This window comes from Schistocerca americana, chromosome 2 (genome assembly GCF_021461395.2).
Source record: "Schistocerca americana isolate TAMUIC-IGC-003095 chromosome 2, iqSchAmer2.1, whole genome shotgun sequence".
Lineage (NCBI taxonomy): Eukaryota > Metazoa > Arthropoda > Insecta > Orthoptera > Acrididae > Schistocerca > Schistocerca americana.
In genome coordinates this window covers 623,857,706-623,883,781 of record NC_060120.1, presented here as the reverse complement: position 1 = coordinate 623,883,781, position 26,076 = coordinate 623,857,706, and the positions used below count along the sequence as shown (strand labels likewise).

Below are 26,076 nucleotides of genomic sequence, written 5' to 3'. Positions count from 1 at the left end.
GTAAGAAGTGCATATGACTTGATTAGCAGACAGACTCTTTGTGGGGATTAGGACTGGGCCAGAAGCCCCTTAATCTAATACAGCACATTTTAAACAAAACCATGAGTATTGTTCACAAGACCACTTTCGAGAAGTTTTGAAATGATGACAGGATTAAGTCATGGAGATATTCTCTCCCCTTTCCTTGTATGGACCTGTCTACAGGATGCATCCCAGCAGGTTGACTTGTCAGCTTCCCATACACCATCAAAAGAAGCAGCCCATGTAGATGGAAATGGTAAAAGATAAGCAGGATCTTGGAGGTACAGAACTTAAAAAGGCTTGACATCTCTCAGGAGACTGCTTAAGCGAATGTGGTTCCAGAACAAACCAACAGGAAAGACGATAGGTGCCATCTGCAGAATGGAGAGGAAAGAAAACACAACCAGAGGATGTGCGACCACTGAGCAAGCATCAAACCCTACTCCAAACACAATAGTTGAATGTTGTGGTCCTTAGTTGGCCTATATGAAACAGGAAAACGAAAACGGTTTGAATATTTGCAATAGCAAGTTAAAAATTTATTAAGAAATTACACTCACAACAAATCATGCCGCCAGTCCTGACTAAGGACTGAAATTTCTGCAGGACTCCATATTAATTCGAATGACTGACAAAAAAGGAACCTCTTCATAACTGTGCAATTATACAGGAACAAGTAGAGAGCACATAAGACCAATGATGAACAGTTAAATACAATACAAACTAAAACATACAAATAAACGACGTTTGAGAGAGAGCTGTGACAGTTAAATAATATACACGAATAAATATAAGACGGACAATGACAATTAGCTGTTATTAAACTGAAGTGAGAATACATTACCAAGCCATGATCACACTCTATAGCAACATCATTTTATTCCATTTACAGAAATCCTATGTAGATTTAGAAGTAAAGAGAAGAAAAAAACTTTTACACAACTGTTAGGAGCATACAGATACATCAATAGCGGACACTAAAACTAGTTTTCAGAAGCATATGTTCATTCTTACATGTAATAAGTAAAGCTTAGAAGAAATAAGACTGTCCAGAGATAAAGTGATAATCCATCCAGGACTCTGTTTCATATGAGAAACTAAATGACATTGTGAGGCAGAGACCAACAATGGAAAGCATTACTTTGTTTTTTTCCCCTCCTACTACATAAAAGAACTTCTGCTTCCAGAAGACTGCATTTACATTTTTTTAACTTTCCTGTTGCTGTGCTAAAGTAATAGTGAAAGTTACGGAAAGCAAATACTATTCATATAAATATTGGATATTTGCGAAGTGATGTAAATACGAACTTCAGAAAGTAAGTTACACATGTCATCACACACTAACACCATTATGTAACAAGGGTGGAACATTGTCAGCAGAGAGTACATGTTCCGAGTGTCCTGCAGACATAGTTCTGCTGTGGTACAGATAATATGCGCATCACAATGTCCAAATGAAATTGTGTGGCAACTGAAAGCATATTCCAAAGTCGAAGCACACAAGACAGTACAATTCTCGTGTGGAAAATATCCAAATGCTGTATATATTGGCACCATGTAACTTCCATCTTTTCACAAAGCTGCAAGAGTATCTGGGTCGAAAAAGATTTTTCCACCATGAGAACATTCACACAATAGTTCTCGAATGGCTCCATGATCGAAGAATGGATTTCTATTCTAGAGGTACTGAACGATTGGTAGAATATCCTGACCATTCTTTATGGAGACTTGGTAACTATGTAGAAAAACAGTGTCGTGTATCATTTTGAAATGTATTGCAGGATTAAACAAAAGTTACTTGGGCTGCTATGGTAAAGTGTAACTTATTTCTTGAAGTCCCCTCTTGAAAGATACAACTTCATGTAATACGACTGCAAAAGCACTGTCATTTTGGTTAGGAAGTTCTCCCAAAACTAAAATGATTACAGATGGAGCACTAACACCAAGGAACTCAACTCAGCTTTGTTGAGGAAACTGTTCTTTTGTCCTCCTGAAAGGACGCAGGAAACCTGCAGAAAACATATTTGGAAAGGCAGAATTAGACCTCCTCTCCTTCCAAATATGAGTCCTATTTCACTGTGGGGACTCCATGTGCACCAACAAAACAATAATTACAGTCTACAATTAACTACTAAGAAACATGTTTCCTCTAGTCACCTATGTGACTTGACAGCATTTCACAAATATTCCAAAATTTTTCATACAGTGCCGCATTAATACATATTCCAGAGAACTACTGTTTACACTTTTAAAGAAGTAGTTACTTGTTTGGATAAATTACACAAGCCTCAACCTGTATTACATAATGTCAGTTTGTTAAAGTAGAAGTTATAATCTCATATCACTAACAGTTCTTGTAATCCTATATGTAAAAGGATACCCATAAATGTGAGTAAACATTTCCGTCGCTGCTGTGCCATGCACCTTGTGCTGTAGTGCCATTTATAATGAGCTTCAATTCAACATCTGCTAAACTCACTTCCTGACTCATTGTAATAAATATGATGTCACGTGAAACAAAAGCATTCTGCACAATAAATGGTTGTTTTCCACGACCCAACAGCCAGCGCTGATAGAACCAAGCACTCTGATCATTTGGGTCAGTGAAGGCTGCATTCTGTACCAGTTCTAGTTCTGTAAACAAATTTAGAAATAAATAACATATCTCCTCAAAATCAAACAAAAATTAAATGCACATGTACTATAAGGCAAAAAGAACACATTATTTTATGCTATGCATTGCACTAATTATGTAGTATTTATTCACTACTATAAGAAAAGATCATTGTATAAAATGATCATCTTGTGCTCTCTAGCAAGTGATTTGGTATTATATATCACATTTGAGATCTTATCTTGCAGTTCCAAAGTGAATTTTCACTGTACATCAAAGTGTGCAGTGATGTGATTTGAGCTTTCTTGCAGATTAAAATTGTATGCTGGCACAGACTCGAACCTGGGGCCTTTGCCTTTTGCAGATAAGTTCTCTACTGACTGAACTCTCAAAGCACAACTTGCAACCTGCCCTCACAGCCTTGCTTACACAATATTCTTTCTTCCAGGAGTGCTAGTCCTCCCGAGGTATACTGGAGGACTTTTGGGAAGTTTGCAAGATACAAGATAAGGTACTGGTGGAAGTAACACTGTGAGGGCAGATCATGAGTCATGCTTGGGTAGCTCAGTCAGTAGAGCACTTTCCTGCAGGAGGCAGACAGTTTTAATTTACCTTGTGGCTATAATAATTTATAGCTAAATATATTCAAAATGAAAGTCAAAACTGATAGCTAACAATATTTTTAACAAAAGAGAAGTTCCTACTTATCAACTGCCAAAACACAAACAACTGGGCTCATAGACACTGAATTTGAAATTAGAGTTGAATCTTGAGTACTAGGAATTTTATGAGATATGCACAGATGCTGAAGGACAACAAAAGTAACACCATGTACAAGATGCAGCAAAGAAAATGTAACAAATGAGACTAGTGCCATGAGCTGAAGAATATGTCCTTTCATATCCAAACCTAAAGCTACATGATAGATGTACAGTCTTCGATGTCTTGCAAATGTAGTACTCAGCAATATAGTGTCTTAGATTACTCTTAATATTCCACAGAGGCACTACTTCCCTGAAATATATTCCAAAAGTCCATAACTCCTTACAGCACTGTCTATTAATACAACAAACCCACAAGTGCAAATACTACTTAGTGATTGAGAGCTGGATATTGTAAGCTGAAGCTTCATAATTAGTGATTCTTGTGACACCAAATAATAATGATGAGGATGAATGAATAAATGACAAAGTCTTCAGAGCAAAGGGGAATGGAGAAGAAATCATTGTAGGGAAAAGAAAGGGGGGAAGGGTGGCACATGGGACTAGTGCATCAATGAGTCATTCGCAGTCAGGTGCAAGGAAGACAAATTGTAACTATCAAATTGTACAACACTAATATCACGGAAATAATAAGATGAATTAATAAGCCTTACAATACTCTTCTTTCTACTGTGCTTGACTATATACAATATCATTCAAAATATGATACTCTACATAATTTTGCTATCTCAAGTTTCCAGATTTTCTTGGGGGTCTGGTGGTGAGGGATGCTATAACTCATTTATCATCTGATTAATATCACTTTTGTACAGAATATATAAACACAAGGAAGTTAATAAATTACATGATTTTTAACATATTACTTAATGGTGCTACTTAAATTTTGTACAAGCTGTGCACTCCAGTTTAAATAAATTATTTATGTAAGTCAAATGCTGTCTCAGATCAGTTATGCTTTCATATACAAACTATTAGTGAAGTAACTCTACCAAAATGCAAAAACTGGCAAATTGGAGTCTTGTCAAATTTTAGGCCATCCAACTTCAACACATATTATGTGGTGGTAGCACAAAGCATCCTGTCGCTAGCTAGAGTTTCATGCTGTTTAATACTTGTTAATCATTGTCTAGGGTCTTTTGGACTACAAGGCTCTTTTAATTCAAAGAAACAGTTTTAACATGAACATAGGCTTCTCACCCTCTAGATATGCTCTTTATGGACCTTTTATTATAACTGGGCAAAATTTTTATCATTATATCCCAGTTCACTGTAAAATAATTTGAAACTGTTGCAATGGAGTCAGAAAATTCCTCAGGCACACAATATGTCATTTCAAATGTTATATTTCAATTTTATTACAAAAATTAAAAAAAAACTTGGCAATAATGCTTCTTCTCAACTGTTGTTGCCAATTTCTGTAAAATACAAACCCGTGCACTGTTGTAAAAAATTCACAGTAACCAATTGGATATTGTCAAAGTAAGATGTAGTATTATGTTTTACTAATAATTGATGATGATATACACTTTGAAAGGGGCTACAGTCTCAAGCACGCTTCAGCAGATATATGTACTAGTGACAGGTATAACGAATCAGTTTTGGAAATGAGGATGGGAATGATGCTGATTTAGATGTAACGGAGGAAGATATACAGGTCAGGGATGAAGGGGATCTGAATGAGTGTGAAGATGATAATAGCACTCAGGAAACTAGTGCATTTAATCTTGTGTCTTGAAGTAGACAAATAACATAACTCATGACATAGTACTATCTGATGTGTGCAAGCAGGCTTCCAATAATACAATACAAGAAACTGCGCATATTCTACATCACCTCAGACCACAATTCCAGACAAGAGCAGACTGCCTCAGACTTTTTATCACCAATCACATGCCAAGTGTAATAGTAATGCTTGACAATAATTGTGCAGAAGATAGTAAAATTCTACACACATATCTTGCATGCTGGATTGAACTTGACTCTACAGAACTACAGGCATTCTTTGGTCAACTCATAGTAGCTGGTTTATAAAAAGCCTTGTGGGGAAACCTTTGAGTGAATTTTGGTAAGATGAGTATGGCTTACAGATTTTTCATGACACAATGAGCTTTCAAGAATGTAAGATAATCTTATACGCCTCAGGTTTGATAATATATAAGGGACGTTCAAAATGAAATAAGTCAGAGTCCGAAATGCGCAAGCTGGCGACAGTATGGTAATATTGTGACGTGTGAAACGAGGTGTGGTTCCAATCAGAGCGTGGAAGTTCACAGTCCGTCGCTAGAGGGCACGCGTGCACGTCATGTGACTACACAGAGCTAACAGCAGCCAGCATGCATAAATTGTCCAACTGTGCCAGTCACATTGCAAAAACAGTGACATGGAGGCATCAACAAAAGAGCAAAGAGGTGTTGTTCATTTTCTGACAGCAGAAGGAGTAGGAGGAACAGACATTCTTTGACGAATGTCACAAGTGTACGGCATACACTGCATGTCCCTTGCATGGGTCAAGGCGTGGCACAAGCACTTCAGGGAATGATGGGTGTCGGCAGCCGATTATGCACGGTCTGGAGCACCACACTGCATTACCGATGACATCGTCCAGCTGGTGGATGCACTCATTACCCAGGATCGCGGAGTGACAGTGAAAGCCATAGCCACCATGATCAGATTGAGCATTGGAAGTGTTCACACCATCCTGAAGGAACGACTGCACATGCGCAAAGTTTGTGCCCAATGGGTGCCCCACAGTCTTCAACCACATCAGGAAGCATATCAAATGGCCCACTGTCTTGCTTATCTGGAGCACTATGCTCGGGAAGGGAATCAGTTCCTAGCACGAGTAGTAGCTGGAGATGAGTCATGGTGTCATCACTTCGAACCAGAATCCAGTGGAAGCATCCAGGGTCACCACCACCAAAAAGCCAAGGCCATCCGTACGAGTGCAGAAAAGGTTATGCTGAAATTCTTCTTTGACCAAGGTGCCCCCCTTCTGCTTCCCTTCTTGCAGCGTGGGACAACAGTGAATGCCCAGCATTACTCACAAACCTTGACAACCCTTCGCCAAGTGATCAAATCAAAATGACCAGCCAATCTCACCCGAGGGGTCATTCTGCTCCACAACAATGCAAAGCCTCACACAGCCAACACAGTCACCGTGCTCTTGCATAAATTCAAATGGGAGGTTCTCGGCCACCCTCCATACAGTCTGTGCCTCTCTCTCTGTGATTATGCCATTTTTGGTCCCCTTAAAAGGGTCTGAGGGGCAAATGATTCACCTCGGATGACGACATCCAGCTCTACAAGCGGAACAGGTTAACATCGCAGCCCTAGGAATTTTATGAGACGGCCATTCACCTCCTTGTCACAGTGGGACAAGTGTCTCAACAGCCATGGTCAATACTTCTAACATGCAGGTACTGGTTTCTGTAATTATCCCTCTGGCTTGTTTCTTTTTGAACGCCCCTTATACTAACAAAAGAAGAAAGAAAAGCTGGTTTTGGATCAAAAGCTGAACAGACACACACTGCTGAAATGTTTGTTGATGCACGCCTTTTGTCTTACATCCCAGGGCGTTACACTACAGTAGATGAGCACCTGTGTACCTTCAGGTAACAGTGTCCATTCAAAGTGTACATTCCTCAAAAACTTGGAAGCTGTGGCATAAAAGTGTGGGATGCTGTAGATTATGAGACCAATTATCTCATAAATGCACAACTATATACAAGGTCATCTGCTGAAGTAAGCGAAATAAATCAAGGGAAATGAGTGGTGCATGATGTACTTGATTGCCAAGGGGAAGTGGTACTGATTTTGGACAGGAACTTCTTGCTAACTGACACTGTTGGGAACTCTTCAGGCCACCCAGAAAAAGATACCAAAAGAGAAGTTGCCATCATAACAAAGGTCTCCATTATCGAACACTTCTGGGTACTGTTTTAGCTTTTTACGTGCCTACACAAAACAAATCAGTTATTCTGTTGTCTACTTTACACCAAACATTTGATGTAAGTGAGCATGAACACAAAAAACTTGAAATAATAATGTTCTAAAACTCAATAAGGTCAGTAGTTGATAAAATTTATAAGATGGCTAGACATTATTCAGTGATACTTGGAACAAGAATTTTTATTAAAAATAAAATTCCTCCAGCTGTATTTAAGATTTTTTATTTACTTCGCTACTAGTTTTGGTGTTATGTCAACACCATCTTCAGGCCCGTACACTTTGCTGAAATCAGTTGTGTGTGGCTCAGTCTAGAAGTCCGTGGTTAGATCACTAGTTACTGCCCGCCATCCACGTGGAACACTTTTCTGCATGTATTTTAGATCTTTATATCCCCGACATTGCACATTAGGTTTTTTTTTTTTACTCCTGAGTGTATTGGCTATCCTTGGAATGCAACGGTCGGTAATCTTTTGTTTCTGCTGTTTGTAAACAACAAGCTTTCAAAGATGCGGTTAGTTTCGTTCAAGTGTGATTGCGAGTAGTTGTTATAGAAAACTTGCAGGTATACTATGGGCAGGTAATCAGGAGAAATAAAGAAAATCTGGAGGCAATGAAGAGAGATGTTTGGGCCATATTCTTCCATAAGTCCTGTACTGATGATAAGCCATGTCATGGATTGTGTCCATCAGGAGAATATTCATGGTGCAAATACAATACAGCTCAGGCAACTGGAGAATCTTATTCTCATCAGCATTCTCTTCCTGCTGCTGTTATTACAGCAATTAACCCTATTTTCAGAGACTTGGCTCATCCTGACCTAAGGAAATGTCTGCATGGGCAGAGGCAGAACCCAAATGAATGTTTCAACAGCATAATTTGGAACCGCCTTCCTAAAACTGTATTCGAAGGCATACATACAATGAAACTAGGAGTTCATGATGCTGTTATTACATTCAATTGTGGTAAAATTGGAAAGTGCTGGGTACTGAAAAAGCTGGGAATTAATCCTGGTGAAAAAATGATCACTGGGCTGCAACAATGCGATAACATGAGGATAGCCGATGCAGACAGGTCTGCATCTACACTCCTGGAAATTGAAATAAGAACACCGTGAATTCATTGTTCCAGGAAGGGGAAACTTTATTGACACATTCCTGGGGTCAGATACATCACACGATCACACTGACAGAACCACAGGCACATAGACACAGGCAACAGAGCATGCACAATGTCGGCACTAGTACAGTGTATATCCACCTTTCGCAGCAATGCAGGCTGCTATTCTCCCATGGAGACGATCGTAGAGATGCTGGATGTAGTCCTGTCGAACGGCTTGCCATGCCATTTCCACCTGACGCCTCAGTTGGACCAGCGTTCGTGCTGGACGTGCAGACCGCGTGAGACGACGCTTCATCCAGTCCCAAACATGCTCAATGGGGGACAGATCCGGAGATCTTGCTGGCCAGGGTAGTTGACTTACACCTTCTAGAGCACGTTGGGTGGCACGGGATACATGCGGACGTGCATTGTCCTGTTGGAACAGCAAGTTCCCTTGCCGGTCTTGGAATGGTAGAACGATGGGTTCGATGACGGTTTGGATGTACCGTGCACTATTCAGTGTCCCCTCGACGATCACCAGTGGTGTACAGCCAGTGTAGGAGATCGCTCCCCACACCATGATGCCGGGTGTTGGCCCTGTGTGCCTCGGTCGTATGCAGTCCTGATTGTGGCGCTCACCTGCACGGCGGCAAACACGCATACGACCATCATTGGCACCAAGGCAGAAGCGACTCTCATCGCTGAAGACGACACGTCTCCATTCGTCCCTCCATTCACGCCTGTCGCGACACCACTGGAGGCGGGCTGCACGATGTTGGGGCGTGAGCGGAAGACGGCCTAACGGTGTGCGGGACCGTAGCCCAGCTTCATGGAGACGGTTGCGAATGGTCCTCGCCGATACCCCAGGAGCAACAGTGTCCCTAATTTGCTGGGAAGTGGCGGTGCAGTCCCCTACGGCACTGCGTAGGATCCTACGGTCTTGGTGTGCATCCGTGCGTCGCTGCGGTCCGGTCCCAGGTCGACGGGCACGTGCACCTTCCGCCGACCACTGGCGACAACATCGATGTACTGTGGAGACCTCACACCCCACGTGTTGAGCAATTCGGCGGTACGTCCACCCGGCCTCCCGCATGCCCACTACATGCCCTCGCTCAAAGTCCGTCAACTGCACATACGGTTCACGTCCACGCTGTCGCGGCATGCTACCAGTGTTAAAGACTGCGATGGAGCTCCGTATGCCACGGCAAACTGGCTGACACTGACGGCGGCGGTGCACAAATGCTGCGCAGCTAGCGCCATTCGACGGCCAACACCGCGGTTCCTGGTGTGTCCGCTGTGCCGTGCGTGTGATCATTGCTTGTACAGCCCTCTCGCAGTGTCCGGAGCAAGTATGGTGGGTCTGACACACCGGTGTCAATGTGTTCTTTTTTCCATTTCCAGGAGTGTAATATGGCCAGGAAAGCAAGACAAACATCCAGGAAGGTGAAAAAGAATCTGGAAGACCTGTTAGAGGCCAAAGAAGGGTCATCATATCCAGCAGGACAGTTTTAATCAACTGTAATTAACAAATTTCAAAACTTTTTTCTTTAAAGTCAGTTTCCCGCAAACTAAAATTTTCAGTACATATGCCCCATTATATCAGAAACTATCAGAGATAAATGAGTGAAATTTTCAGAGACTTTGCATACCATAAAAAGCCACCTTTGGTACTACATTCATCAATATTCCCCCATTAGGAAGCACACAAAAAATATTTTCCGTAGAAAAAACTTAATACTTCTTGTTAATAAATTTAAAAAAGTATTTCTTAAAAACTATAATATGGATAAAGTAGATTTTTAGTACAGTTGACTCTTATTATCATCATGTAACATACAGTAAAAATATTAAGGTCGTGCATCAAATAGTTTTTTCAGAAATGGGTCAAATACTTGCCTCAATTAACATGGGTTAGACAAGCAGGGTGTGGTCCCCTTAAACGGACAAAAGGGGACAAGAAAACCACAGAGACTCAAGAAACAGGTGGAAGAGATTGAAACGAGAAAGCAGATTACCATGGCTGGCTGACCACGAGAAAAATGGCTCTGAGCACTATGGGACTCAACTGCTGTGGTCATAAGTCCCCTAGAACTTAGAACTACTTAAACCTAACTAACCTAAGGACATCACACACATCCATGCCCAAGGCAGGATTCGAACCTGCGACCGTAGCGGTCGTGCGGTTCCAGGCTGTAGTGCCTTTAACCACTCAGCCACTTCGGCCGGCAGCTGACCACGAGAATAAAAAGGAGAAGCCAGCAACTCTGCAATACGGTAAAACGTCCACCCTGAAAGCATTAGAGTGAAGGACACAGAGGGACAAAGGACATGCGCCAAAACTTAGATCAAATGGTAAAACCCACCCTCATATATAAAACGTAAAACCAAATCAACCAATGAGGTGTTGTCAGCTAAAATTAATGATAACAAGTCTGGTAACCAAAGATGATGTCCCAGGGCAGGCAAACTAGGACAGTGCAAAAGAATATGGGCCACTGTCAACCAGGTGCCGCACCAACACTGAGGTGGGTGTTCACAGCGCAGGAGGTAGCCATGGGTTGCCCAAGCATGGACAATGCAGAGCCAGCAGAGAACCACAGAGACCCTGCGAGAGGCCCGCATGGAGGACTTCTACACGTTCATAGTCTCCTTAATAGCACACAGTTTGTTGTGCATACTGAGACTATGCCATTCCGCCCCCCAAAGCCAAAAAATCTTGCTGCATAATAATTAACACAGGTGAGTTATTGGAATGCCGATCTCCATAAGTGGTTTCTGTGTAGCCTGTCGGCAAGTTCATTGCCTGGGATTATGACATGAGCTGGGGTCCAAACAAACACCACTGAACAACTGGTCCGTTCCGGGGCACAAATGGACTCCTGGATGGTCGCTACCAAAGGATGACGAGGGTAGCACTGGTCAAAAGCTTATAGGCTACTGAAGGAGTCAGTACACAAAAGAAACAACTCCCCAGTGCATGAATGGATGTGCTCAAGAGCACGAGATACAGCCACCAGTTCTGCAGTTAGGACACTGCAGACATTGGGTAAGGAATGCTGTTCAACATGGTCTCTGTGAATGTAGGCGAAACCAACATGACCATCAGCCATCGAGGCATCGGTGTAAACCACTTCAGAGCCCCGGAACATGTCAAGAATCAAGAGGCAATGGCAGCGAAGAGCCGCGAGAGTAACTGAGTCCTTAGGGCCATGTGAAAGGTCCAGGTGAAGCTTCGGCAGAGGTTTACACCTTGGAGGTGTACGTAAAGTACGTAAATGGACCTCGAGCATCTGGACTCCAGTTCAGACAGAATCGCAATCATGAGCCCTGACCTGGGCCGCCGATATGGGAGACGAACCACAGTGGTTGGGAAAATGAGACAGTAATTCAGATGCATAGGAGTCGAAGGTGTGTCACATAACTGGCGAGCAGTTGTGCGTGCCTAACCTTCAACAGAGGGACTCCTTTGGTCACTGGTCACCATACTCGTCCTAAAAGCTCCCATCGCTAGTCAAATGCCACAATGGTACACTGAGTCAAGTAAATGCAATGCTGAGGGTGCCGACGAACTATAAACCAGACTATCATTGTCAAGGCGGGATTGAGCAAGGGCTCTGTAGAGCTGCAGCAGCGTAGAGTGATCTGCACCCCAGGTGGTGTTACTCAGGTAGCAGAGGGCACTGAGGAGCTGCCAGCACTTCCACTTAAGCTGAGGAAGCCAAGTCAATCCGGCATCGAAAACCAGCCCTAAGAATCAATATGTCTCCACTACAGTGAGCTACAGTGAGTGGATTGTCATTAAGGTAAAGTTCTGGTTCCAGATGAACAGTACAACGTTGACAGAAGTGTATGACACACGACTTTGCAGCTGAAAACTGGAAGCCTTGGGCTAGAGCCCATGACTGCACCTTGTGGATGGCTCCCTATAGGCACTGCTCAGCAACACCAGTACTGGAGCAGCAGTACGAAATGCAGAAGTCGTCTGCATACAGAGAAGGTGAGAAGGATGGCCCTACAGCTGCTGCTAGGCCATTAATGGCCACTAAAAATAGAGATGGACTCAATACAGAGCCCTGCGGGACCACATTCTTCTGGATATGGGGAGAACTATGGGAGGCACCAACTTGGACATGGAAAGTACGGAGCAACAGGAAATTTTGGATAAAAATCGGAAGTGGGCCCCAGAGACCCCATTCATACAATATGGCAAGTTTATGATGTCACCAGGTCATGCCCTAAGCTTTTCGTAAATCAAAACAGATGGCAACAAGGCGTTGGCATCTGGAAAAGGCTGTTCAGATGGCAGACTCAAGGGACACAAGATTATCAGTGGTTGAGCAACCCTGGCAGAAACCGCCCTGTCATGGAGCCAGTAGACCATGTGACTCCATGACCCAACCCAACGGCCGACATACCATATGTTCTAGCAGCTTACAAAGAAAATTGGTGGGCTGATGGGCCGACAGCTATCCACATCAAGCGGGTTTTTACCGGGTTTGGGCACTGGAATGATTGTGCTCTCCTGCAATTACGCCATCGCACTACATCCGGTTGAAGATGATGAGGAGATGTTGCTTGTAGTCGGACGAGAGATTTTTAACTATCTGACTGTGGATCCGATCTGGCCCAGGAACTGTGTTGGGGCAATGCGCAATGGCGCTCAGGAGCTCCCACTCTGTAAATGGTGTGTTATAGGGTTCACTGTGGCATTAGTGAACGAGAGGACTTTCCTTCCATCCGCAGTCTGAGAGTGCAAAAGGCTGGGGGTAATTCTCCAAAGCAGAGGCTTGGGCATAGTGCTCAGCAAAGTGCTCGGCAATCGCATTTGTGTCGGTAGATAACATGCCATTGATGGTAATGCCAGGGACACCTGTTGGGGGTCTGGTACCCAATAACATGTATGATCTTCGTCCAGACTTGGGAAGATGACGTACGGCACCCAATAGTTGAGACGTACCTCTCTCAACATTCCTGTTTCCATCTTTTTATAAGCTGGTGAATGCGAGCACGGAGCCGTTCAAAATCTATTAGGTGCTTCAGAGATGGGTGCCGCTTATTCCACAGTAGAGCCTGCACTTCAGCAATTTCCGGTGACCACCAAGGTACTGTCTTTCGCCGGGGGCACCCTAAGGAACAAGGGATCGCATATTCCGCCACAGAAATGAACGGTCTAGTGACCCACTCAGCTACCATATCGGTGGTACCATGTGGGGGAGGTTCAATGGCGACAGCAGAGGTGAAAGCTTCCCAGTCTACCACACCATCTGGAGAAAGATATACATTGTAGACCATTATTTCCTGCATAAGCCTTATCCTGACAGCCACAGCTTCAAGAGGAGTGTGAAGGGGCACAGGTTCACCACATACAGAGTTCAGAACAGAGACGCAAACTCCACCTGACATACTACTATATTCACTACATTCTTGTAATGTCCCTTACATGCACGGAGGGCAGGGGCCCGCATCGGCAGGAACCAGGTTTCCTGGAGGGTAATGCAGAAAGCAGGTGTAAAGCTTAACAGCTGCCGTAGCTCAGCCAGGTGGTGGAAAAAAAATCACAGCAATTCCACTGGGGGATGACGTTATTGTGAGACTGGGAAGGCATGAAGCACTCAATGAGGCAGCCTACGCCTCAGGGTCACCTGCTGCCACCAGATGAGTACCTGTGCAATCAACATTCATTGTGCCTGGAGGCCCAGTGAGATCTAGGTCCTCAGCGGATGCCAGAATCTCCACTTCAGCCTCAAACACAGAGCTTGTAGGTAGAGGTGGTATGGGTGCCACCACAGTGCCTTGGTTCTTGGGGGTCTTTTTCTTTTTTGGTTTCTCTCGCTGCTCCATACGTTTTTCTGGCTAGGAGGTCTTCACTGATTCAGTTTCAGGGACTGAGGAGGACCGTGAAGCCTTATGACCAGCTACCTGCGGGTGCTTCAGCCACTGGCAGGTGACCACTTTGCCACTGGTAGGAACCTGGGAAGGGAGTGACGCAAGGGACCTCTTCCTAGTGAGAGGAGCCGAAGAAGACTTATGCTTCTCCAGCTGAGAAGGTGGGACTGATGTCACCAATGGTTGGGGGGGGGGGGGGGGGGGGTGTTGCTCCAGAAATTCTGGTTTCATACTTCTACATCTGGTATGTGAGAGTGCGGGAGCAACAGGGAGGGAAGTGCCCCCTACCATCAAGGGGGCAGGTGTAGTTTTATGGCTCTGAGAGCCGACTGGAATTGGCGGAATGATGGGGCTATAACTGTTCTCGTAGCAGTGGCATAAGAAGATGTTATAGGCACAGGATGTACGTGTTCAAATTTCTTCTTAGCTTCAATGTAGGTCAGTCAGCCAAGAGTCTTGTATTCCATGATTTTCCGTTCTTCCAGGAGAATCCTGCAGTCTGGTGAGCAAGGTGAATGGTGCTCTTTGCAGTTGACACAGATGAGAGGCAGGGCACGTGAAGTATTGGGATGTGATGGACATCCACAGTCGTGACATATGATGCTGGAAGAATAGCGGGAAGGCATATGCCCAAACTTCCAGCACGTAAAGCACCGCATTGGGGGAGGGATATATGGCTTGACATCACACCGGTATACCCATCACCTTGACCTTCTCGGGTAATATATCACCGTCGAAGGCCAAGATGAAGGCACCGGTGGCCACCTGATTATCCTTGGGACCCCTACGTAAGCACTGGACGAAATGAACACCTCGTTGCTCTAAGTTGGCGCGCAGGTCGTCATCAGACTGCAAAATAAGATCCCTGTGAAATGTAATACCCTGGACCATATTTAAGTTCTTACGGGGTGTGATGGAAACAGAAACATCCCCCAGCTTGTCACAGGCGAATAGCGCCCTTGACTGGGCAGAGGATGCTGTTTTGATCAAGACTGACCCAGAGTGCATTTTGGACAATTCCTCCACCTCCCCAAACTTGTCCTCTAAATACTCCATGAAAAGCTGAGGTTCCATTGACATGAAGGATTCCCCATCAGCTCTCGTACAGACAAGGTACCGGGACAAATAAGAGTCACTGCCATCCTTAGAATGGCGTTCCTCCCACGGTGTGGCCAGGGAGGGGAACGACTTGGGCTCATACTTCCATGCATTGAATTGAGCCCTTGAGCGCTTAGAGACTGGTGTTTGACCACCAGAAAGTGATGATGTACTAAGCTTCATGGCATGTCATCCACCCTGATGCCACCCACTCTGACCAGGGGGCCTCCCCACAGGCACCACCCGGCCGCAGCAAAGGTCACCTGGCAGGATGGCCATTGCCGGAAGTCCCAATGCCCCCAGATGGCAGGCATCTACTCCTTGGCATAAGTGGGGAGTTAATGGCACAGGCATCAGCAGAGCAATCCCTGTGTTTCAGGGGGGCTACAACCAACAGGTTACATGGTGGCCCCACCACAACGAACTGGCTACCGTGCTGGATATTAGGTGCAAACAAGTCCATTATCACATCAGTGCAGAAAACAATACTGTGTAGTGGATGGAGGAAAATGCACCTAGCAGGGTGACCTCACCCAACAGCTAGAGAATGAGGGGAAGTGCAGATCCACGTCGACGAATGATACGAAAGGTCTCAGCACACAATGGACCATGTAACGCACCCTTCCCCAACTGGCTCGCTCTTTGGGAGAATTTAGAAGAATGGATGTAAAACCCTACAGGGGACCATCACATAAAAGCCGAAATGTGTGAGACTCCTTTTAGTTACCTCTTGCAACAGGCAGGATTACCTCGAGCCTATTCTATCCCCCGGACCTGCAGGGGGGCCAAATTCCGGTTTCATACTTCTACACCTGGTATGTGAGAGTGCATGCAAGTTTTCTAAATATTTATGAATTGTGTAACTGAGGTGGGATGTAGGTACCAGACTGTAGTCACTTAGTCTGTTTCGATCTGTGGCCGATGTGCCTTTCTGAATCTCAGAAGTGGCGTGCTAACACTCATGGTTAGATTTTTGTAGAGCATGCTCCATGAATTCATTGTTTCTCAAGAAATTTGTACAATGAAAAATGTTAATTTAAGTGACTTGTAAGAAATTGCTAAAATAAAATCACAGGGCCATTATGCTACAGAATGTAAAACTACTGTTTCAAAATACGAGATTTTATTCATAATATCATTTCAAAAGTCCAATACTTTCATATTATTAAATAAAGTTATGATTAGAAGCAGACTATTGCACAATTTATTTCCATATCCAGATATATATCTTTATTAAAATGTTTTTGCTAATCTTTTGATCATTTATGAGAAAAAAAGTACTTTTGAAGTTTTATCTCACCTTCCTTGTGCTTGTTCTCTTGAATAGGACGCCTACTTGTAGGGTCTGGATAAAGCAATGGTAACAAACGACTTCGATAATGCCACGATGAATAATTTGAAAAGTTCGTGGTAATTTTTGCAGACGTGAATTCAAATTCCTTGGTTGGAGAAATGTTTGCTCTCGAAACAACAAATTGCCGGTAATGCCAAGTGTGAACTAGGAACAGGACGAAAATTTATGTAAAAGCTATTTATATCAAGTCCTAATTGTTAATTGTATATTTTAGCACATTAGCCGAACATTACAATGACGTAATAACAAGAACTGTACTGAATTTAAAAAATGCAGGAACCAGTAGCAAGACTTCAGTTAGCTTCATTATTTAGGATATCAGCGTCTGTAATTTTTTTTCCTAACACAATCCTTTACCTAAATGCAATACTACCTACAGTTTTGGTCTAATCTTATTTCCTTTATGTGACACGACTATGAAATCACTTGACATTGTTGAATTATTGGTAACTAGTCCTAGACATATCATACAAAAAAGGAAAATAAATGAAAATGGCTGGCACGTACAAGACATCTAAAAGATGTTCAGTTGTCTCAATAAATTTTAAAATGACAATGAAATGAAAAGACTGCTACTCACCAAATAGATGAAGCACTGAGCCGCAGACAAGTACTTTTAAAAATAGATTACACTATAAGACAAAATCTCTTCACAGATGTAGAAAAACACAGACACCTCACCCATGCACATAGCTACTGCCATCTCTGTTCACTACGTCTGAATCGTCGTTACTCCATCCTCGGTTCTTCCTAGCTTCATTTTTAAACACAAACACTCATAGCACGAGTCTGAGCTACATACAGTATTGTCAAATCAGGTGTTTGCTCCTTTAGCTGTGATAAATGTCCAGTTTGTATAATTAATTTTATAGAATAACTCTAACTACTATAGTAGTACAAGGTGAACAAATGATAGTAATAAAAACTACAAGATGACCCAAAAAGTCTATAAACATTCAAAAATTAGGAAGTAATGTAGTTAGGGAGGTAAAACTTTGCACACATGCCTGAAATGACATAGGTTTTTATTGAAACCAAAACTGAGCACCAAAACTGGTCAACAGTTGGCGTTTGACACTAACAAGCCAATTAAGCTGGATAAGAATCAGATATAAAATGACTTAGTGAGAGAGGGAGCCAGATGCACCCCTTTTGCAGTGTGGGCACTTGAACAAATGGAGGAAGATGATGACTGGTTGCCTAAAGTGTTGTGGACTGACAAAGCCCATTTCACACTGTGGGGATCTGTCAACACCCACAACTGCATGATATGGGCTACTAAAAATCCTACAACTGTAGTGGAAACTCCACTGCATGATGAGAAAGCCACCGTCATGACTGGGCCCTTTTCCTACAAGGAAACGAGGTGCGCTGCTCTTCAAACTGTCAGTGTGACAGGTGCGAGGTACACCGATATATTACAGAATCATATCAGTCCTAGCCTGCCTGATATACACCTACTGGAAGGTACAGCTTTTATGCATGACAGTGCTCCATCCATATTGCTACATGTGCTTGGTCTGCTAGGTCCCTACACCTCAATTCATGTGATTATTGGTTGTGGTGTTACGTAACGTCGCCTGCTAGGTCCCCAGACCTCAATCTGTGTGATTATTGGTTGTGGTGTTACCTGAAGTCGCAAATCTGCCATGATCATCCAACCTCATTAAGGATGTCAAAAGACAACATCCAATAGCTTTCTTCCTACACCTACTGATATGCCATACAATGCTGTTCACAATATTGTCCCTGACTACAGGTGTTGTTGTTGAATGATGGCCAACATGTGGAGCAATTGTTGTAAAGAACGTTGTCTTTGCTAAATGTCGATTGTTGTGATAATTATTGCTTTTTTATCATATGTAGTGCCATCTGTTGATCATTTTGTGCACTTTTTTGTTTCACTAAAATCCCTGTCATTTCAAGCACGTGTTTCAATTTTTACCTACACTATACAATGAAGTATTGAATTTTCAAATGTTATAGGACTTTTGGGTAACCCTGTACATCAAAAAGGTGTGTTCATATGAGAGAAGGATTAAATTATTGCTTTAATAATGGTTCACTGCTGTGGTAACCCAAGAGCTACCACCCCCTTCAGCAGGCAACAAACACCATCGATGCCACCACAGCCAGCCTGTTGCAGTTATGACCTGCCAGCTTATTGCACTCCCCACTACAATGGGGCTCGACCACCAGAGAGAGGCACTGCCGCAAATCTGCCATGCAGGTGACCCCCTAGTGCCACCTGTGCTAGGTTTCACTATGGCTGTCCACTTATGTGGCTGCTGCAAGCCGCTCAGGCTTTTTCTTCTTCACTTGAAGTACTGTGCACTTATTGTTCTCTACATACAAAACTATTTGCTGTTATACTGGATTATTCTTGTGGCTTCCTCTTTTGAACTGTGTACTATGCATGTGACATTTGTAAAGAATTGTGACTTAAAATACATCATCTGACTGACATGCCATACTATTATTTATGTTCTTAGTAGCAAGATAAATGACGATGATAGTGGTTGAAACTCATGCATCATTGGGTAAACTTGGAACCAGCACAGCATCAGCCGCCACCAGGCTTCTCCACAGAGATCATTTTTCAACAATTCTTTAAACATCGCTTCGAAGGACAAAAGTGCCAGGAGGCTCTCTTAGCCCAATTGTTTTCAAATCATACGGCTACATATCTGCTGCTGTTCTCACCATTCAGTGAAACATATGAAAATTGGGATGCATACAAGATGCAGCTCCGACAAAATTTTGGCTGTATTTAAGGTTACAGATCCTGCAACCATTAAATCACTCTTTTTGCCTTGGATTCCATCCCAAACATATTAGCTGCTTTGTAAGTTTGCCTCTCCCACTAAAGTGGCCCAACTTGATTTTGATCAAATGAGTGCTCTCTTAATTGCCTATTTTCACTGACACTGTCATGTTATATCATCATGAGCAGAATTCTAACAGTGTTGCAAAAAGCCCAACCAGTTGCACCATGCCTAGGCGGTGGAACTACAGGTGCCCAGTAAAGTGCCGTTTCATTACTCGCGACACTAAGGAATTGTATGTGGAGGTTACGATTTAGGATTATATTAATTTCAAGGCCCCAGAAAAGAAAGTATGTCAAAAAGCTTTGCAATTCAGTGACCCTACCTTGCAGGAGGTTTTGAAACTGGCTCAATCTTTTGAAGTCTCCCATAGAGCTGGCGCCATTTATAATCTTGAGCAGACATGACGACCATTGCTTCTGACCCAGGTAGTGCATACAGCTTAGCCAATATGGAGGAAGCAGCAGGTCAAATGTAATCATCATCATACTGTTGGCTCAGCCTGTGAATAAGGGATTAACTCTCAGCCACTCTACAGGCGTCAACTCTTGTCATGCCCGGACTGTTTTCACAACCATTCCTGGGGTGACTGCCCAGACAAGTGGGCACAATGCGAAAAATGCAATAGCGAAAGCCGTTTTGCCTTCCCTAAGTTGAGCCTCCTTGTTCCGTCACTCCCCTTGTAGGAACACATGGACGGAATCACCACGAACTTTCAAAATGCAACTGTGGCACCAGATAAATAGTCCAAAGTATTGGATAGACAAAGAATCTACTTACTAAGCAGCAGCAGGAGAACACACATATAAAAAGTATTATGTATGCAAGCTTTTGGAGCCAGTGGCTCCTTCTTTCGGCAGAAATATTGAAGGGGAAGGAAGAGAAGTGAAGGAAATGGACTGGTGAGGTTGAGGAAAAGGGGCAGAGTTTGGAAAAGTCACCCAGCACTCTGGGCCAGGGGAGACATACCAGACAGGATGAGAAGGAAAGACTGATTGTTGAGGACTGCACGTATGAGATTTGAATACCTGAGAGCTTAAAGAAGAAAGACAGGGTAATATGTGAGACAGAGATTACGCTAAAACAATGTGCATCAGTTAACAGGAGTGAAAAGTTATGTGGATTGTATGTGGTAGAGGTGGGAGGGGGACGGCAATAAATACACAGGTCAGAAAATGAAAGATGTGGAGAAAACTAAAATAGAGTGAAGAAAGGAATAATTACTATGAAAAATGCTGATACCACAGGAATTAACATAAATTAAGAACAGGTGGATGGCAAGAACAAAGAACATGATGTAGCACCAGTTCTCACCTGCAGAGTTCTGAGAAACTGATGTCTGGGAGAAGAATTCAGATGGCATGTGTGGTGAAACAGGCACTGAGGTCACAACTGTCAAGTTGTAGTGCATGTTCTGCAACAGAATATTGTGTATTGCCAGTATACACCCTCTACCTATGCCCATTTGTCCTTTTGATAATTTGTTGGTAGTTATGCCAATCTAAACAGCTGTTACAAGATATGACAGTCACAGGGCTAGTATAGGTGGTGTAAGAGGGTGCATAGGGCAAGTCTCGTAGTGGGGACAGTCACAGAGGTAGAAGCCACAGGGTAGAGAGCAGAAAGAGTGTAGGGTCTGACAAGGATATTGCACAGATTGGGATGGCAGCAAAAAGCTTCTTGTGGCTTGCTCTTTTGCACCGAGTACTCCACTTGTGACATTTGTAAGGAACTTTGACCGTAAAATATATCAGCTGACTGACATGTCACGCTATTATTTATGTTGTGAGTCACAATAACTGCAATTATTCCTTTAGATAATACAAGCACGATACATCCTTCGACAAATGTCTGCACTGCTTTTACAGCACATAAGAAGGCATGTAATGGAGTGAAGCACAACAGCAAGACAATGCAGCTTGTGACAATTGAGCCAATAGTGACATTCTGTGACATCTATCAGTTCCATGGGCTGCAGGCTAAGCAATGAACATCTGTTATTGATTTTTCAAATCAGTGTGTCATTTTATCACTGTATTTATTGTGGATGATATAAAATGAAAACAACAAATATTACTTGAACAAGTATGAGAAACAGCATTCCCTGTACATTAGTTTCTCGAGTATATGTTACCAGAATGCAGCTTTGAGTTACAATACCTACAGTCATGTAAACACCAAAAATTGACCCCCTTCCTCACTTCAATCTGAATTATAAATTACTTTGCTTCAGTTAAATATCATAGTGAATGCTTCTTCCAATTCTTTTATTTTCTTACTAATAATAATAATAACAATAATAGAGAGGCCAATGAAGGCGTTATACGAATTTCATTCGGTATTTATAATATCAGCACTATTTACAGCTCACTCCAGTGCACATTTACCTTAAGTAATTCAAGGAATCTCCATAAGATCAAATCTGCACAGCCAGACAGAGCTCTTAACCTATCTCCTACAGTCTGTGTGTTACTTACTTTAAATCACCACCACACTCAGTTTTTGATAACTGAAGCTAAATCTATAACCTTCCCATAACCTGTATAACCTACACAGACTTACCCTAAATTATATTAAAAAAAACTCTGCAAATGTCAGTTCTGCAAAAAATTCAGGAATTAAAAGCATGAAGAATTAGCCAATAGATATGGAGATCAGATAATGTTTCAAGGTCTTGCTGGTTAATTGCAAATAAAATCAGAACAGTTCAATACAAACTAAAAGTAATAACATAGAACTGACTGTGAAAGATGACGACATTTCTGATGTCTTTCTATTTAGCAATATTTTTTAACGATTTTTTCGAAGATATTGTTGAGAGTGATGTTTGCTCGAAACCGCACGCACAATGTACATTGTGTCAAGTAATTAACAGACCAGCAATACACTACCTGCTGTATACACCAATAACATTCTGCAGCTTATTAATGACAACGAATAAATAAATCAGCAGTATTAGATTAAAATTCTCCACTTCTATTGAAGAAATATTAACTAGAGCTAGTGAAAGCATCACTTCATCTAATAAGCTGTATTTCTCAAAATGGTTCATTCCCTGACAAGATGAAACTGTCTGTAATCAAACCTTTCACAAAAAAGGGACGTTAAAACATGTTCAGAACTACACAGACCTATTGCCTTAATGTAAATATTTGGCAAACTGACTGAGAAAATAATGTTAACAAGCCTCTTGGAATATTATGAGGGGCAACCAAATGAAAACTGAACACCCAACACAACCGAACTATATAACGATTCCATTCAAAAGTAAACAGCACATGCCTTTTTTATCCCAGTGGGAGATGAAACAATCAATTTCTGTTTTGTACAATGCAGCTGGCTGCAGACGAATCCACAACTACTTCCACTCTTGCATTTCCTCGTCCAACTGAAACCAACACCTATGCTTGTCTTTCGTCAGGTCGACAAAGATGTGAAAATCACATGGTGAAAGATCCAGGCTGTACGGAGGATGCTGCAGTGTTTCCCACTCAAATTCCTGAAGCATAGCCTTCATCCTATTGGCAGTGTGGAGGCTGGTGTTATTGTGCAACAGGATGATTCCATCTGACAGCATTCCTGGGTGCTTTGACTTTATGGCACATCACAGTTTTTGCAGAGTGTCTATACAGTACTGTACACTGATTGTGGTTCCATGCTCAAGGAACTTGACAAGCAGATACTCCTTCAGTCGAAGAAACAAGTCATCATGAACTTACTGGATCTAGTGTGAACAGCTTTGGATTTTTTTTTTGGCAGGCGAGATGTGGGATGTTTCCCCTGTTGGCTTTGCCATAGGGCTGTCGTAATGCTGTCAGATGGAATCATCCTGCTGCATGATAATTCCTGCCCGCATACTGCCAATCGGACAAAGGCTACACATCAGCGATTTGGGTAGAAAGCATTGCAACATCCTCCGTATAGCACAGATCTTTCATCGAGTGATTTTCAAATCTTTAGAAAGATAGACATGTACATCAGTTTCAGTTGGACAAGGAATTGCAGAAGAGGGTGCAGTTGTGGATCCATCAGCAGCACTTTGTATGAAATAGTAATTAATTGTCTCATTTCCTAGAGCAATAAATGGCTTACAACACATGGTGATCACTTTTGAATGGAAACATTCCACAGTCCCATCACAGCAGGAGATTGGTTTTCATTTGACTACCCCTTATACAATGGTGTTAACGTATTAGGTAATTTCTAGCATGGTTTCAGGAGAAGTCAGTACTACACCGCAGCAGGACAATTGACCCATTATGTTCTTGAAAAAAATAAATGAAAAATCCCAAGCAGCAGGAGTTTTACTGGGCCTTTCCAAAGCTTTCAACACAGTACGTCATCGCGGACACCTATTGAAAATTGCAATGAGTGGTGTCACTGAAAATCTCACACAGTTATTAGGAGCATATTTCAAAGGCAGACTACAGAGTACAGAAATTATGTATGATAATGGAGAAGTACTAGCAAGGAGACATTCAAGAATAAGAAATGTACACTTCAGTGTCTGTTCGTAAATAATGGAAATGTGTTCCCAAGTTCTCTTGATAATAAGCATCTGATCACTGTGTACAACAATGCAACCTCTGATGTCTTTTGCACAGACTGTGAGCCCAGCTTTGTTGAATAGAAAAGCTACAGTTTACGTTGAAAGAGACGACTTAAAAGTTAACATAGAAAAAGCAACTAATATTCACTTTAAACAGAGTGGACCACGTAAACAAAATATTGGGAGTGATGAGATTCTGTCAAAAATCCTATTGGTGGAGGAGATTATCACCATACCTTAATTCTGAAACCCTGAGAACTGCACGTTCTGCAGATTAGTGTATCCTTCCTTGTCTTATGGAAAAGTATTGTGGGGTGGAACCTGCCAGATGACTATGGAAAAGATTTTCGGGTTGCAGGAGACAGCCTTGGCGATTGTAGCGGAAATAAAACAAAAAACATCTTGTGGAAGCTTATTTTAGTTTAGCATTCTCAGAGTTTGTACCATGATAGGTATGACAGAAAGCATACAACACATTTCTATATGGTTAATAGCAGATCAGCTTTAACACAAAAAAACTGTGTCAAAGGAGCTGTTTTTCATCATTTGTTAGCTAACAATCTTCAGATGTTACATAATATACCTTTAAAAAGCAACATCAGTGGTGGCTTATGCATAAATGCCTGTATAACTTGGTGTACCATTAATAATATTGACGATGCCCATGCATGTAAAATTGCTTGTTATGAGCAGTAAAATAAATTTAAAATTCTCTAGTAAATCATTAATATTAATGACAGAAATTTTCTATACAGCATTTATCTTCTTTCAAAAGCATGGAGAACAGTGGAAAGAGTGAAACTGGTACCAACCAGAACTATGGAGCAACTAAACTAACTGAAATATAACCATATGCTTGACGTATTTACCCTGCTACTCAAAATGAGGAATCTCCCAGTTAAAAATTTTTTTTAAAAAGTATTGACACAGACAGTTATAATCAATATTACACTGAACATATAGTGACATTAGACACTGTGTGCACAGTTGGAGCAAGAGACATAGAAAGGATCTTTCGGTGCAGCAAAGAATGTTTTTTAGCACTGTAGAAATTATACATTATTCTCTGAATGTCTAGCAGTTACCAACGGAGTTTCAATAAAGAGATCTATGGATTGCCTGCACGTGTGAGTTACATGGTAAATATATTATTCACAGCATAATTACCCATTTCCTTTACTGTCCAGCTCTATTCCAGAGTTCAAGCAGTAACATAGCTCATTTATTGCAGATTAGCATTTGAACAGACATAAATAAAGTAGGACACAAGATAAACTTTAGCTGCTTTCTTGTGATGCCTTTCTTTTACAAAGTGACAGCAGATAAGTGAACAAAAGAACAATACTTGCAATTTCTCTCATCCATATCCAGATACTTATTGCACAGTGCCAATTCTCTTGACCAATTAGATTCAGGCATATTATCAAGAACCCAAGCACGGTGATGCCATGCTCCATATGATTTTGGATTAACATGTAATGTACGTTCTGTCAACTGCAATTCTGTTTCCATGAGTTGTTGCATTTGGTCTTTGGACCTAAATTAAAAACACAATGTAGTAATCATTCTTTTGCAGAAGCAGTTATGACAATAGTCATTATTACAATAATTATAAATATATTTAAAAATAACATCAATAATTAATATCATCATCTCTGGTTGAGGGAAAACTTATCTAATGAAGTAGAAAGGAAAAAAAGCAACCTTTCTCTACATCTTTGTCATGACAAATTAATGTAGCAGGTGAAATGAATATAGTACTACACAGGACATCTGAGTATTTACTATATTAAGCTAGTAAAAACAATACCAATTTGTGGAGGCTACGAAAGGAATGGAAGGTTCATCTGAAACAGGGGACAACAAACAATTGTATGCAAATGAATCCAGTATGCAGCGGAGTGTGCACCGAGACGAAACTTCCTGGCAGATTGAAACCTTGTACCAGACGGGGACTCGAA

General features: G+C 42.1%; 1 protein-coding gene across 1 annotated transcript in view; it reads right to left on the bottom strand.

The window, feature by feature from the left end:
* The window catches only part of LOC124596377 (geranylgeranyl transferase type-2 subunit alpha), an 80,707-nt gene that overhangs the window by 9,217 nt on the left and 45,414 nt on the right, over positions 1-26,076 (bottom strand). The window contains exons 4-6 of the mRNA XM_047135492.1: positions 25,465-25,652; positions 16,688-16,885; positions 2,402-2,655 (exon numbers count right to left, since the gene is read on the bottom strand). Coding sequence (XP_046991448.1) covers positions 2,402-2,655; positions 16,688-16,885; positions 25,465-25,652 — 640 coding nt within the window. The remainder of the gene's footprint in view (positions 1-2,401; positions 2,656-16,687; positions 16,886-25,464; positions 25,653-26,076) is intronic.